At 43.4% G+C, this 16925-nt stretch overlaps 1 protein-coding gene across 1 annotated transcript; it reads right to left on the bottom strand.

Moving 5' to 3' along the window:
* Window positions 1-8846: 8846 nt before the first annotated feature.
* On the bottom strand, window positions 8847-9233 carry LOC111150535 (histone H2A-Bbd type 1-like). The gene has a single exon (XM_022508031.1). It carries the CDS (start codon window positions 9231-9233, stop codon window positions 8847-8849), a length of 387 nt encoding a protein of 128 aa, XP_022363739.1.
* Between the last annotated feature and the right edge of the window lie 7692 nt (window positions 9234-16925).

The following is a 16925-nucleotide window of genomic DNA, read 5'->3' as shown; positions in this document are numbered from 1 at the left end:
TGGGGAAATTGGAAGGGGAGGTGAACAATGAGAAACTATGGACTCTGAAAAATAATCTGAAGGGTTTGAAGAGGTGTGGGGGGGTGGGAGGTTGGGGGAACCGGGTGGTGGGTATTGGAGAGGGCACGGATTGCAAGGAGCACTGGGTGTGGTACAAAAACAATGAATACTGTTATACTGAAAATAAATTTTAAAAAATGATAAAAAAAATAAAAATAAAAATAAAAAAATAAACTTTCAAAAAAAAAGTCTCAAGGATATCTTTTTGGGTTTGTTTTTGGTTTTTGGTTTTTGCTTTTTTTCTGATCAGATAATTCCTATCAATCTATCTTCAAGTTCACAGACTCTTTTTTTAGCCACCTCCACACTGATGTTGAGCCCAGGTAGTGTGTTTTTATTTTGGTTATTTTAATTTTTAGTTCTAAAGGGTTTTTTGCATTTAAAAAGAATTTTAATAGGCAAGTAAGACAAACAGCAGGCAGATGTGCAGAAGCTGACATAGCTGTGTCCGGGGTATAAAAACTGGGAAGCAATTTGGAGGAAACTGCTATGGAAAAGTGAGTCATTCCAATTCCCAGTTGGGTTCTAAAGCTTTAATTTGTTATTTCATAGTTTTCATTTACCTGCTGAAATTCCCTGTCTGTTTATTCATTAAGTTTATGTTCTTTAATTCTTTGAACATATTCTCCTTTAGATCTTTGACCATATAATAATTCCTTTAAAATCACCATCTAAAAAGTCCAACAATTGGGCATCTTGGCTTCTTTTTTTTTTTCTTGACTATAGGCCATATTTTGCTGTTTCTTTGCATGCTGAATAATTTTTACTGTAAACTGGACAGTGTGGATATGTATGGGGCTTCTGGGTTTTGCTATCTTCCTCTGAAGAATACTGATTTTTGTTCTAGTAGGCAGTTCGGGAAGTTTGATTTTATGCTTTATTAAGGTAGATATGTAGAAAACCTAAGGTCTTCCCCACCCAATTAATTTAACAGTAGAAGACTCCAAATTCTATCTCCTCTCCATATCTTATGAGGGTAGGGTTTTACGATTTTTAAGGGTGGATCTATTATAGGTTTTAGTTTAGGGTATGGTCTTAACTACTAAGGTTTCTGGTGTCTCAGCTGGATGCCCAGGATATTAGTGAGGTATTTTCAAGGTCTCTTCACTCTTATGGCTTGGAACTCCAACATCCCCCAGCATGGGTCAACTGGTAATATCTCTGTCCTTTCTCAAATCTGTACCCTCTGGTCAGTCTTAGGTAGTCCACCCCTATGAACATACACCCAGTTCTGAGCCAGAAATTCTTAGAAATCCCCCAAATGGACTTATGAAGACCTTCCTTTATATAGCTCTTTCTTCTATGATGCCTTGTCTTGAAAATTCCAGCTTCTTCGAATTGACTAAACTGATTCCTGCCTTCTTAGCCCAGCAGCGTCACTGTTGTTCTGTATGAAATCGAGCAAAACATGCCAGTGGGATGTTTTCCCCAAGCAGAGAACTGGAGGGATGGTTGAGCTACCTTGTGAGTTTCCTTTCTCTATGGAATTACAGCACTGTGCTGCCTGTTGTACAATGTCCCCCAAACAGTGAGATCCTATATTTTGTCCAGTTTTATGGTCATTTATGGCAGAAGGGCTAGTCTGGTACCAATTACTCCATCAGAAATGAAAGTCTCCTAAGGGATTCATTCTACCAAATTTAAGTGTTATGAAAAACCTATTTGCTGTTCAGTCTTACAAGTCTTGCACAATTTTAACCCATCTCAAAACATAATCATATGAATCACGGAAAAGGAAGGCAGTGGGGGACAACTTCAGTGGAGATGGGATAAGTTAGCTAGCTGCTATATCCTTTATCTTCTTCTAGTGTCTTAGTTTGGGTTCCCTTAGGAGCAGACGCTGATGTGAGTAGATATAAGCTTATTCGGGAGGTGTATTAGTTTCCTTTGGCTTCTGTAACAAATTACCACAATCTTGCTGGCTTAAACCAGCATGCATTTATGATCTTATGTTTCTAGAGGTCAGAAGTTTGAAATCACTTTCACCGGGCTAAGCTCTGGGTGTTGATAGGGTCACACTCTCTCCAAAGTCTCTAGGGGAGAATTTGTTTATCTTTTCCAACACCTAAGGATGCATTCCTTGTCTGTGGTCCCTTCCACCAGCTCCAAAGTCAAAAGCCTAGCATCTTGCTTCAGTGGTCACCATGCCTTCTTCTTCTGTACTGAATCCCCCTCTAGTTTCCTCTCATAAGGACACTTGTGATTGCATTTAGGGCCCATCCTTATAATCCAAGATATTTTCCCCATCTCAAAATCCTTTACTTCATCATATTTATAAAATCTCTTTTGCCATATAAAGTAACTTTCATGAGTTTATGGATTAACACTTGGATATCCAGCCTACAAAAGTCTACCCCCTGGCCCCAGGAGATGCATGTCCATTCCACATTCAAAATATCCCATCAACCCCAAAAGTCTCAACCCATTAGAGTACCAACTCCAAGTCTAAAATCTTATTACCTAAATCAGGTGAGATTCTGGAGCAATCTATCTTGGGGCAAAATTCCTCTCCATTTGTGGACTTGTGAAACTAAAAAAATTATTTATCCTCAAAATACAGTGGTGGACAGGCATAGGAGAATAGTTACATGAATTCTGTTTTAACTAAGGAGAACTAAGACAGAAAAGTCACCATCTCCAAGAAATTTCTCAATCCAACCAGCAAGATCCATTAGGTTTGAAGGCCTGAAAATAGTCCTCTGTGGTTTAAAGCTGTGCCCTTGGCCTATGGCTCAACCCTTTGGGACAGTGCTTCCATCCTAGGACATGTGACTCTAAACTCCGGGTAATATTACAGAACAGTATTCTTGTGTCTGTTCTACTTCTTTTTTTAATAATTTATTTTTATTTTTTTAATAAACATACAATGTATTATTTGCCCCAGGGGTATAGGTCTGTGAATCGCCAGGTTTACAGACTTCACATAGTACTCACACTTCACATACAGCACTCACCATAACACATACCTTCTCCAATGTCTATAACCCCACCACCCTCTCTCTACCCCCACTCCCCTTGGCAACCCTCAGTTTGTTTTGTGAGATTAAGAGTCTCTTATGGTTTGTCTCCCTGCCGATCCCATCTTGTTTCATTTATTCTTTTCCTACCCCCCAAACCCCCCACATTGCATCTCTACTTCCTCATATCAGGGAGATCATATGATAGTTGTCTTTCTCCGATTGACTTATTTCACTAAGCATAATACCCTCTAGTTCCATCCACGTCATCGCAAATGGCAAGATTTCATTTCTTTTGATGGCTGCATAGTATCCCATTGTATATATATACACCGCATCTTCTTTATCCATTCATCTGTTAATGGACATCTAGGTTCTTTGTTCTATTTCTTTTTAAATGGTTATAATGTCTCTTGAGTCTCTCATGAGGTAACAAAAACCGTTTAACACATTCATTTCATATCTGTATGGACGTCATGATTTTATCTTGTTCTGAAAATTATCTTCTAATCATCTTAGAGATCAAATAGAAATTCCCAATACATTCACCTACCAGAGCTAGGTAAAGTTCATTGCCAGAGAAGGGTGTCTCATGCAGAGTTTAAGCCTAGGCATGTCTTTTCTTGGTGGTTCAGGTGAATCCAAAGCACCAATGCAATGAATATTGACCTCTGTTTCTTTAGCTTTCATTTTCTGATCTACTCTCTCAGTTATTTTATTTTGGATACATTATAACCCAGAAAGTATTGCTTTTCTAAAGTAAAATGGCTTTTTGTTCCAGAATCGGAATGAGGATGAGGATGCTCAAAGACGAAAGAGAGCACGGACAGAAAACTGCAGATTAGTCGCAAAAAGAGAATTTCCAAAGGAACACAAATTTGGGCTAAATTTTTCCAAACTGGGCTCAATTTTCACAAGTTTATAAGATTTTCAGAATGAAGTTGAAGCTAATTTAATACCAAACAGTATATTGAATATTAATTCAATCTGAGAATTTATTTGCTTTCAGTAAGACAGACCAAGTTGTGTTAGAACATTCATTGGGGAGGGTATGTGATATGGTGAGTGCTATGAAGTGTGTAAGCTAAAGATTCACAAACCTGTACCCCTGGGGCAAATAATACATTATATGTTAATTAAAATAATTTTTAAAAAACAATAAAAGAAAACCACACATACATTTATTTGCTTACAGTTTGGGAAGTCAGAAGTTCAAAATTGGTTTCTCTGAACTACCTTCTTTGTAATCTGCCCCCCAAACCAGAGATTTTATACTTCAAAAGAAAAACTTTCTACCATTTGCTCTGACTTCATCATGACCCTAATTATTCTCTTTAAAATAAAAAAAAAAAATAAAAGAAGTTACATAACTTCTGAATGGTTATTACTTTGCTACTTAAGAAACAGGTAGCCAAGCTACAACCATTCACGTTCTGAAGCTTCCATAATCTGATCTTAAGTGTGCAAATATCTTGGCAATTTTATTTTTTCCTTCCCCACAATGAATCCTAAATGAAAAACGAAATAAATTCATACTTCAAAGAATATTTTGCGCTTAAAACTCCCTTTGAGATTTCCCAGAAGGCCCTGAAAGTCAGAAAATTTTGTCACCTTGTAAAAAGAGAGGTGGTAGAATTATGAGGTTTATTTGATATACTACTGTTTATGAATTGCATGGGAAAAATTCTCAAAAGAGGTTATCAACTTCCTATAGGTTAAATCTGAATAGGGATAACATTATCAACATAAATATTTTAGAAACTGTAGCATATATAGGAAGTTCCTAGAGATTTGTCAGTATTCTCGCTGTCCATTGTTTCTACTTACTAAAGTCCTGGTGGTACTTCCCCTAATGATATTAAGGCATCAATACTATGGCGTTATCAGTGTAATTTTTATTTTTAAATATTTGATTGCAATCTTACTATTTTATTTTTATTTACTATGTAACTTTTATTACATAGTACATATTATTACTATTTTATTTTATTTACTACGTAATTTTTATTTTTAAATATTTGATTGCAATCTTACTATTTTAATTTGCAACTAGCATCTTCTAGGCCAGTGCTTTCAAACGTAGGATATATATAAAACTTATCCTAGAGATTTTATTAAAATACAGATGTTCAGAGCCTACTCCAGACTTTTTCCAAAATAGTCTTAATTATGTTAGTAGGCCTTTTGTCCAAAACTCATCTCTTTTGAGTTGACTTTATTATCTTCTTTTGCATATGGGGGGGAAGTAATTTCACCTTCATTTGCATTATTCTTATGCCTCCCACAAAAGTTTTCACTTGTGAAAATTATCAGTAATAAGTTAACCACAGCCATAATTGTCTGTCTCCTCTGGATTGTTTTTTGTTTAACTCTGGTGGTTCCACCAAGGCCATACAATCAGCTATGGGACAGGGACCTTGTTTTCAACAAAGAAGGACTGTCTGAGAATCCCCAGGAAGAAATCAGGTATTTCCAAGAATAGGCCCTTGAGTACAGGCTTCTGATGTCATCACATAACGACCTTTAAGACGAGGTCAGGGGCACCTGTGTGGCTCAGTGGGTTAAAGCCTCTGCCTTCAGCTCAGGTCATGATCCCAGAGTCCTGGGATCGAGCCCCACATTGGGCTCTCTGCTCAGCAGGGAGCCTGCTACCCTCCTCTCTCTCTGCCTGCCTCTCTGCCTACTTGTGATCTCTGTCAAATAAATAAATAAAATCTTTAAAACAAAAAAAGACGAGATCAGTGGACTGACTCAGAATTCTGAGAACAAGTTAACTGAGAAGCAGAAGTGTTCTTGACGTTGCTCAACATAAGATACAAGGAACAAGACCTGTGTTTGCAAAGTACAAAGATAAAACACTAATGATGTTGATACTTGATGTGGATATGAAGGCTAATTGAATTTAGATAAAAACAAAGTATGAAATCGGTCTTTTTATCCTAACCTATCAGATTTCCCAAATAAAATACAACTAAGTTGATAGTGCTTCCCTAGATCCCAGAGACACTAAGAGTTTAGCTTCCTTTTCCCAGAGGAGAACACCTATCTCAAGGCCTGTTTCTCAAGATATCGGAAAGAACCTCAACAGGTAGGAGAGACACATTCTCCTTCTCACTGTGATGTTGGGAGAGCTGATTACCATGCTGGGGCCAAACCGGCCTCTGAAATAAAATGGAGACCCTAAAAAAAGCCCTATCCCCTGTGCCCCACTTATTGTTAGTACGGAATTTTTCTTAGGAAAAGCTCACAGACTGATAATTGGACTTATACTTCAAGGAGACCTTCAAAGAAATTTGGTCCAACCTCTGCACTTTATGGCTATGGAGGATGATGTGTCCCCAAGGAAACTACCAGAACCTAGTGAACCTCCACCTCCACTTGCTGGAGAGAGGCCTGCTCGCCAACTCACATGAAGAGGAGAGAGAGAGCTGAACGTGCCAAAGGCTAGGAGGGCTTCATGGCTCTCCATAACAAATGACCAAGGAGCGAGAGAAGTTCACACAGGTGGCCAAGGCCTACCAAGACCACTGAGGACCAAACAGAAGGAGAGGATGCTGATGCAGAAAGAAAGTTCCTAGAGAGGCCACAGCTGCCTGTGGTAGCTCCTTGAGCCCCCTCAGAAGACTCTCACTAAAATAGAGAGTAATGAATTCTAGAAAATAATATCATGGGGTGGATCTTGACAGTATTTCTGTAAATACTGGGTTGAAGGGGCAGTATGTGTCAAGAAAGGTTTCTTGGATTTATAAAAACACATATTCTAACATGCTGTAAGTACAACCTTCATACTATTTTTCTCAGGATACTTCTGTGAATGTGCTAAAAGCCAAACCGGTCTTTCTGCTTAGACAAGCGGTGGAAGGAGGCAGAGGGAGGGCAGGTCACCAGGCAGAGGAGAGCAGAGAGGAAACGGGACTGAGGCCTGTCTGGTTCCCGGGTGTGTACCTCTTGCTTCTTCCTCTCCATGGCATTCTCCTGTCTCTCCACAGGGTGCAGCAGGCTGTGCTTCCACAGCCAGAGGCCCAGGCACCCCGCCATCATGGGAGAGCCAGGCCCAGGGGCGCTTGGGAAGCACCCCTAAGCTTCTGGTCTACAGGGAGGGAGAAACAGGCAGCTACTCATTAAGGACACACTCGGTGCCGGGTACCGTGCTCTGCCACAGCTTCCAGGCACACATTAACTTAATCTTTGCGAAAATCCAAAGATGGAGGAACTCTTAGTGTCCCCATTTAACACATGAGGACAGTGCTGCTCAGAGAGAAGAGAGGACTATCCCAGATCACATGGCCACAAAATGGTGAACCGGGATGGCCAATCTAGCTCCTCTGATCCCACTGTTGAAGCCGCCAAGGTGACCTCTGAGCAGCCCTCTATGACAGGCCAGGGGTGACAGAGGGGGGCTCTTGAGCAGATGATGAACAGGAGAAAATGACAGATGCCGACAGTCACAGGAAGGGGACAGACTGCCAGAACACTCGATGTGACAATTATTTTTAACCCAAAACAGCACAAGAGTGTTTATAAGAATCGTATGTACTTGTGAGTTCACCATTTGGGACGGGATTTACACAGAACACACTTACACCTCTCCAAACAGACATCCAGCCACTGAGAACTCTAGGTCGCTCCCTCAAAATAGGACCATACACAGGCTAGGTGTTTCAGCTGAGAATGAGACTAACAAATGTGTTTGTAATGGAATACATTTACGAATAATCTGTTAAGGGGCCCCTGGGTGGCTCAGACAGTTTAGTATCCAACTCTTGATTGTGACTCAGGTCATGATCTCAGGGTTGTGAGACTGAGCCCTGAGTCAGGCTCTGCAATGGGTGTGGAAACTGCTTAAGATTCTCTCTCCCCCTTCTCCCTCAGCCCCTCCCTCTCCCTTCTTCTCAAAGAAATACATGGATAAAATATAAATCTATTAAACATTAAGAACTTCTGGGACTGCATGTCTTAGGCCAGATAATACCTTTGATGCTACTATTTACCAGTGTCCACAAGAGAGGAAAGAAGGATTTACTTCACAGAGCATCACAGCACTAATAATCTGTGTCTCAAGTCCTTTTTTTGGAATAAAGCCAGGTCTAAACGAATGAAATCAACCTGAGCATGGCTCCTTTCTGTATGCCTCTTCTCGGTTTCCCGTCGCTCCTCCGTCTTCATGGAAAGCCCTTGTCCCATTAGGTTCACACCAACTGCTACACCACCCTCTCCACCCACCCCCACTACCATCTCCTCCTGACTTCCACAGCTTCCCCCCATCACGAAGAAAGCCTTCAGCCCCACCCCGGTTACCATCATCTTTCTCAGAATTCAACATGCCTGGGAGGCCCCTCGCCCGCCCACCCCACCCCCTAGTCATCCTCCTGGGAGGCGTTGACTTGCTCAGAGCCAGGGAGGAAGTCTTTCCCCCACAACCAGCTACTCCCTCCACGGCCACACACCACCCCCGCCCGCAAACACTGTCCCCAGTTAACTGCTCCGTGAAATACCCAACTCCAGCATCCCACACTGACCGCCCTTCCACCCTCCACTCCCCATGGGAGATGATCTCCCCCACAACCGGCCACTCCGGCCATGGCCACTCCCCGTACTGTCCCCAGAGAAACCGCTCCCTGAAATGCCGGACTCCAGCATCCCACACCAACCTCCCCTTCCACCCTCCACTCCCCACGGGACATCTCCTCCTGGATGTCCCACAGACACCGCCCACTCAGGAGCACAGAAACAGACACCAGTCAGAAAAATTGCACTGGATCTTAAGTCCTTTAATGGCTCTTGCTGACAGAAGAGCAGGGCTCCCTCATCTATGCGCGGGGCCGGGGACTAGATGAGGCTGTTGGCTCTGGGACCCAGGCAGCACCACTTTCTGGGCTGGGGCATCCCCTCCACCTGAGGGCAGGCGCTGTCCTCAAAGAGGCGGCTCAGGTGTTGGTGGTTGTCCAGGGCCCTCTGCACGTGCTCTGGGGTGATGCGTATCTTGTTGTTGTTGCAGGCCTCCTGGCCCGCCAGCTCGAGGATGTTGGCCGTCAGGTACTCCAGAACGCCGGTGAGGAAGATTGGTGTAGATGAGCTCAGGCGCTGAGCGTAGCGACCCTCTCTCAGGAGGCGGTCCACGCGGCTAACCGGGAATTGGAGCTCAGCTCTCATGGAGCGGGACAGACTGTGCCTCCTATGCCTAGGATAGTGCCAGGGCCTTCTTCTCCCAGGCATGATGGTAGCTGGGGTTTGGCCCCGCCTGATGGTGCCAGGGGCCTGGGTCTGTCTGGATACCAGTGCTCGCTCCTGCCCACTGTGCCCCTCTCTGGCCCGGGAGCTGCCTTTAAGGCAACTCGGACATTATGATGTCATTGATGACACTGGGCCCTGATCAGGACCTGCCTAGAAATGTCTATGATGGAAACCTGGCCTCCGTGTTGATTGAACCCTCTGTATGAGGGAACATTTTCTAGGTGACTTTAATAGCCTAGCTTTAAAAAGGAAATGAATGTTCAATATAATCAGTGCCCTGTCTTTAGGACACTCTATTCCCGGTTACCGGATTCTAGCCTTGCATCGTCTTTGAGCTCTCTTACAGCCCTTTGTAAACAGCTGGTAACCAACAGACATATGGAATGCTGTCCAGTAAAGGTCCAAAATAAAACCACTTTTCCCCATGTACACATTTAAATATTATATTTCTATATTCTTTGGATTCTCTTTTGAATTGGTTACAATATCTGCCAGTTCCTCATGAGTTAAAAAAAAAAAAAAAAAAACAACTAACACATTTCCAGTTCATATCTGTGTAAGGGTCCAACTCTGTTTCGGCTCAGTTCATGATCTCAGGGTCATGTGATCAAGCCCTGCGTCAGACTCTGTGAAGCCTACTGAAGATTTTCTCCCTCGGGTGCTCCCAACCCTGCTCAGTCATGCTCGCTCCCTCTCTCTCTCTCTCAAAAATACCTTCTGTTTTGAAGATCACACTGATATGCCCAGGGGGTTCACCTGTGAGAGCCAGGTACACATTCGTAGACACAGAAGTGTACCTCCTTCTCAGTTGAGTGTCTCATTTCTTCTAGGTGAATCCAAAGTACAGATAGTACTTTGTTAATGTTATTTTTCTAATTTAAATTTTTAATAATGGTCATTTTCTTCTCTGACTTTGTGTTTTTCTTGCTGTTTAATTTTTTTCAAAATCTGGATCAGTTCTGGCAGGTTCGTTTATAAGATCTTCAGAAAGAGCTCCCGGGCCCTTCAGAACCAAATGATACATTGAAGCCATGAGACTTCAGTTTGTTCTCTGTGGAAAAGGCTGAGTTTTCTTGGAGTGTGGGTCTGTTCTCCAGAGGTGACAACATTACTCCTCACCTGGGTTAGTTTCCTATGGCTGTTGTAACGAATTGCCACAGACTTGGTGGCTTTAAACAATGCACATTTATTTTCTTCTAGGTCATACATTGAAATCCGCTTCACCAGGCTAACATCGAGGTGTAGACAGCGTTGCCTGACCTTTGAAAGCTCTAGGGTAGAATCCATTTCCTTGCCTTCTTCTGCTTCTACAGCTGAATTTCTTGAGTCACAGCTTCTATCTTCAAAGCCAGCAGTGCTGTGCCTTGCTTCAGCTGTCACATGGCCTTTTGCTATTGTATTCAAATTTCCCTCTGCTTCCTTCTTAGAAGGGCGCTTTGATTTCTAGGGCCAGCTTCAGTTATCCAGGATAATCTTCCCACCTCACTGTCTTTAACTTACAACTACAAAGTCCCATTTGCAAGATAGAAAGGAACATGACCAGATTCCACCGAATAGGACCTGAGTATTTTCGAAAGCCCTATTTCACCCTCCCATTTTACTTTATATAAAATCTGCCCAAGGAGCAGAGATTCTGTATCTCTACAGAATATCCCTTTGTTCTGATTTCAACATGTCTTTGATTATTCTCTTTAAAATAAAAGAGGGGCGCCTGGGTGGCTCAGTGGGTTAAGCCTCTGCCTTTGGCTCAGGTCATGATCTCAGGTCCTGGGATCGAGCCCCACATCAGGCTCTCTGCTCAGCAGGGAGCCTGCTCCCCCCACTCCACACCGCCAGGCTCTTTGCCTATTTGTGATCTCTGCCTGTCAAATAAATAAATAAAATCTTTAAAAAAAGAAAAGAAACAATAGTTCTGCATTTCTAAAGTTTTACGGACTTTACTTAATGGACTTTTCTATATTTACTTACATCTTGCCACTGAATTAGTAGATAGCCAAGCTACAAGCATTCACGTTCTCAGGCCCTCATGATTCTACCTTAAGCATGTAAATGTCCACATGGCATTCGATTTTAGCATTCCCAAAATACAATCTTAAATGAAACTGAAGTAAAATAATACTTTGCAGTACCTTTTGCACTTAGAACTGCCTTTGGTTTTCAACTGATTCCTCGCAGGGCCCCTGGAAAATCAAAGATTTATTTTTTCACATTATAAAAAAGAGAAGTGCTAGAAATAATTAGATTTATTGGACGTATCGCTACTGATGAGTTACACAGAAAATTCCCAAATCAAAAGATGTGCTCAGACTTCCCTAGGCTAAATATTAATACAGAAAATACTAATATAAGTGTTTCAAATGTTCTATCCTGTATGGGCAGTTTCTAGAGATCTGTCAGTGGCCTTACTGTCCATGAGATGTTTTTAATTATCAGAGTCCTGCTGGTGATTTGGGTAACAAAACAATAGTGTTATCAGCCATCATTTCAGTTATTACTTTGAAATATTTGGTTGCAACCTTCCTCATAAAATCTCAATCCAGCATCTTATAGGCCAGTGCTTTTTGACAAAGTATACGCATCAAACCTACCTATAATAATGGTTAAATTCCATGTGTCGACTTTGCTAGCCTATGCAGGTCTACACTTTTCGGATGAGATTAACATCTACAATCAGTTTATTTTAAGAAAAGGAAATTAGCATCATACAATCAGTTGAAAGTCCAAAGAGCAAAAACTGGGGTTTCTTGGAGAAACATTTAGCCACATTGTAACAAAGAAACCGGGCTAGAGTTGCTAGCCTGTTGACCTACCTTACGGAATTAGGACTTGTCAGACCAGATAACTGCATGACCCAATCATATTCTTTCTCACACACACACATATCCTATTGGTTCAGTTTTTTTTTTCTGGAGAACTCTAATACACCAATGGGATTTCATTAAAATCCTTAAGTCTAGGACTTATACCATACATTTTTGGTTACATCATTACGCTTTATAGACACTGGGTCAAAAACTCTTTTCTTGTCTTGTCACCTTCTTTCAAGTGTGACCAAAAAAAAAAAAAAAAAAAAAAAAGGTAATTCCACCTGTAGCTTTACTACTCTTATGCCGTCACAAATTTTTACTTACAAAAATTATCAGTAAGTTCATCTCAGCTATAAGTATCTGTCTCCTCCAGTTTGTCATCTGCTTTGCACTGAGGTTTCTCTAAAGGCTCTATAATCATCTACAGCCCAGAGACTGTCTTCAACAAATAAGGATGGTCTCAGAACCCCATAAAAAAAAAAAAGACAGTAACTTCAAGATGCTTCCAGAATAAACTATTAAGCACAGGCTTCTGATGTCATCACATAATCACTCTTAAGACCCTGTCAGTGGACAGAGTGAGAATTTCGAGAACACCTTATTTGAGAAGGAGATGGGTTCATGGAACGGCTATCACAATGTTCGGTGGGACAAGATTAGCAAGTGGAACAAAAGGAACCAGGATTTGCAAAGCTCAAAGACCTGTAGCAGAAGATCAGTCCTCTGATCCCAACCTGTCTGGCCTTTTCCAAATAAAACAGAAGGGACGGTTTTAGGGAGTGAGTTGTTCCTTGTGCTTTCCTAGAAGTCCAAGAGACCTTAACAACCCTGTGTTGAAGAGATTAGCTTCTGTATCCCAGAGGAGAACATTAAACACTTTCTATCTTCAGGCTCATTTCTCAGGGTACAGTAGCAGCTGGGCTTCAGTAAAGTTACCAGAATGTGACTGTCATATTTGCTGTTCTACCCACTTGCCATGTGACGTTGGGAGAGTGGAGTATCATCTCTGGGCCTCAGTGGCCCCAGCTGTAACATGGAGATGCTCAGAAAGAATCCCTGTCCTTTAACCCCATTTCTCCACTGTCAGTATAGACTTCTCTTAGGAAAAGCTCAGACTGGCAATTGTACACCTTGAGTACACATTTGAAACAATTTAGTCCAACCTCCTCATCTGACAGCTATGGAAGCTGATGTGCCCATCCACCACCCCAAGTAATCCACACCTATGGGAGACCAGAACCAGACTTTCCTCCCTCTTGTGTCACTATCTTGTCCCAATACGTCATGAACACCCTCTCCTCCACGGTCAAGTTGGTCAACTGCTTTCATCCTACGTGGCAGAAGCCAAGATATCACACAACCACAGTATCTAACCTGCCTCCCTGCTGCACACTGATTTCCTTCAGTAAAGTTTGTTTAAACACATGAAGTTTGGAAGGATTTCCCCACAGTAATTCTGGAATGCTAAATACATTACAGACCAATCTTCTGTTTTCATGAAGGACTCTGAAGCAGAAACACTAAATGGAACAGCCAAATTCATGTCCCATTCATTGCCTTTCCCTAGATTCCAAACCACAGTCCTTAAAGAATAAGATAAAATAAAAAGCACTCTGATAGTGTTATTCAAATGTGATGTGGGGCTGCTGTAGGCCATCCAAGTATCTGTTACCCATCAGCTACAGCAGGGTGGGAGATGGTCGGCATTCAGTAACCTTTAGAGCAGTTCACGTTTTGCCATAACATTGAAGTGAGTGGAGTCTTCTTGCTGAACAGAGTTTATACTAGTTCAGATGACGAACTCAAGTAGAGTCCAACGTGAACTCTGCTATAGTCCTACTAAAACATGACCGTCTGTCAGCTCACAGTGAATTTGAACAACAGAATATATTGGCCCCATAGCAAAGACAATTTTGACGAGCCCTGTGCTGTTCATATTTATTGAAAGAGAAAATTTCATCCTTCAGAAAACTGTGGTTTTACAATTAAATTATGACGGGGATGATAAACTCAAGGAACTTTAAAAGCCAGGTGAGTATTGTAAATGAGTGAACAGGGTCATATATGAGATCCAGCAAGGAAGGGTGAGCACTGGGACAAAACAGAGAGACCCAGGATGAATGGGACAGCAGCCAGTCAGCTTCTCATGACATACACGTGTATGCCCAGACATTGTGATTTTACCAGAGGAGTCAGCAATGGAAGTTTTCAGGTTAAAAGTTCTTGATTTTTAAATGCTGGGAGCTGATTGATTTTCCTTTGAAAGCGTCATTATAGGCCTAATGATCCCATCTGCCCACCTCCATTATGTCTGTGAGCAGTCACTTTGTAATTTGTTCTTTAGGCAAATGATTTATTGATATTTATAGATAGTCTTCTCATTTTTGAATCTTATTTTGGGGCTCCAAAGGCTCTTTCTAAATAGTTAGGTGGTCTCCCTCTGACCACTTCCTGTAGGATCTGTCAGATTCAGGGATTAAGGGAGCCTGGGCCTTCAAATGCCACGATTCTCAAAGGTTGTTCTCAGTAAGAGGCCAGCCTAGTGTCCAGGCCTTGTGCTCATGCCAATCCCAAGCCCACATGACCCTCCCCAAGGCCACACAACCCTCCAGGTTCCCCTCAGGCTTGGTTTCTGGGCTCATCTCTCCTCACACATTATGTTTTCTGCTGTGGTAACCTGTGTCTGACCCCAGCCTGTCCCGATACTGCCTTTGATAACAGACTTGGTTTGGCATCTCATCCTTCCCAGACCATCCCCACTCACTCCAGCTTTCGCTGTCCACTCCCAACAGGGCACTAGTCATCAATGGTGTCCTCTCTCCAGGGCCCGAGCTAGAGTTAATCATTCCTCACCATCCCCCACCTCCCACTTTGTGGAAATGCACAAAGGGCCTAAACTCGGGTGGCTCATTCTTTCCCAAGGGCAGTGATTGTCAGTCTTTGTCCGCCTTCCTCCCCCAGTGTAGGATTCCTGTGCCCATGTAGGAGGGGGACATGGCAGGGTGTTGCATTTACACCCATGCTCTACTGATCATGGCCTCCATGTTTCCTGGAAAACCCACAAGCACAGCAGAAGCATAGCTCTTAAAGGGACGGCAGCACTGCCCTGCCCGGTTCTCCCATGCCCTTGTGACTGCAGAGGGCTCGCCAACATAAAGTCACTAAGGCTCAAACTCCAAACTCTACCTCGGACATCAGATACTCTGAGTGAGCCCGAGAAGCCTGGCTCCCTACAGGTGTCACAGGGACCATTAGTGTCCACTACTGCACGGACCGTGAGGTGACGGCCTGACCACACAGGTCTGCTACACTGACATAACTTATGCACGTACTCTCACATCTCTGGCCTTTAATGAATTCCTCCTTAGCTGTGCCTTCTGGTAAAGGTCCCAGGAGACTATTTTGTGCCAAAACAAGGCACTGCCATAAGCCAAAACCAACAGCTTCTAAAAAATCAGCTACGTAACCAACATACCAAGATCTTAGCATAACGACTGATTCCCTAGCATTGCTCACCCTGGAGGCACTCCCTGTTGGCTGAAGGACACCAAATACAAGAAACCATGCCCGGGGTGCAAAGATGCGCCCCTTCAGGGATGGGGTGCCGATGCTGGTGCTATCCTGTGATCCTCCTGGGAAGGAGACTCACCTGCAGCTGCTGGGAGAGGCCTGCTGGCTACTCGGATGAACAGAGGAGTAACTGTTGAACTTGGTTAAGGCTAGGAGGGCGTCCTGGCTCTCCATAACGTACCACAACTTTGTGGGGTGGACGTCTTGACAGTGAGGTTTCTGAAAATATGGGGCTGAGTGGCATTAGGGAGCAAGAAAAGTTCCTTGGATTTCTACAAGCACATATCTTGATGACCTCTAAACACAACTGGCATGCTGTTAGTGTCAGGACACTCCTGTGAAGTAGACAAAGGCAAAGCCAGCTCCACACTTTGACAGATGGTAGAAGGAGGCAGAGGGAGGGTGAGGAGGGAGACATGCAGCTATTAAGAAATCTTTGAATTGCCTATTTCAGGCCAGAGAGTAGTATGTATGTATGTATGTATGTATGCATATATATGTGTGTGTGTATATATATATCCACTTAATTTACCAGTGTCCACAAGAGAGGAAAGAAGGATATACTCCACAGAGCATCACAGCACTAATAATCTGTGTCTCAAGTCCTTTTCTGGAATGAGGCTGGGTCTAAATGAATGAAATCAACCTGAGCATGTCTCCTTTTCATATGCCTCTTCACAGTTTCCCATCGCTCCTCCGTCTTCATGGAAAGCCCCTGTCCCATTAGGTTCATGCCAACTGCTACACCACCCTCTCCACCCACCCCCACTGCCATCTCCTCCTGACTTCCACAGCTTCCCCCCATCATGAAGAAAGCCTTCAGCCCCTCCCTGGTTACCACCATTGTCCTGGGAATTCAACATGCCCAGGAGCCCCCCCGGCTCCCCAGCCAACCTCCTGGCCTCCCAGGCGTTGACTTGCTCAGAGCCAGGGAGGAAGTCTTTCCCCCGCAACCAGCTACTCCCTCCATGGCCACACACCACCCCCGCCCGCAAACACTGTCCCCAGTAAACTGCTCCCTGAAATGCCCAACTCCAGCATCCCACACTGACCGCCCTTCCACCCTCCACTCCCTGTGGGAGATCTCCTCCCCCACAACCGGCCACTCCAGCCATGGCCACTCCCCGTGCTGTCCCCAGAGAAACCGCTCCCTGAAACGCCAGATTCCAGCTTCCCACACTGACCGCCCCTTTCACCCTCCACTCCCCATGGGAGATCTCCTCCTGGACATCCCACAGACACCACCCACTCAGGAGCACAGAAACAGACACCAGTCAGAAAAATTGCACTGGATCTT

Source organism: Enhydra lutris, unplaced genomic scaffold (assembly GCF_002288905.1).
Source record: "Enhydra lutris kenyoni isolate GAN:26980312 unplaced genomic scaffold, ASM228890v2 scaffoldscaffold23, whole genome shotgun sequence".
Classification (NCBI taxonomy): domain Eukaryota; kingdom Metazoa; phylum Chordata; class Mammalia; order Carnivora; family Mustelidae; genus Enhydra; species Enhydra lutris.
The sequence above is the reverse complement of the archived record's forward strand: the minus strand, read 5'-3'. Positions and strand labels throughout refer to the sequence as shown.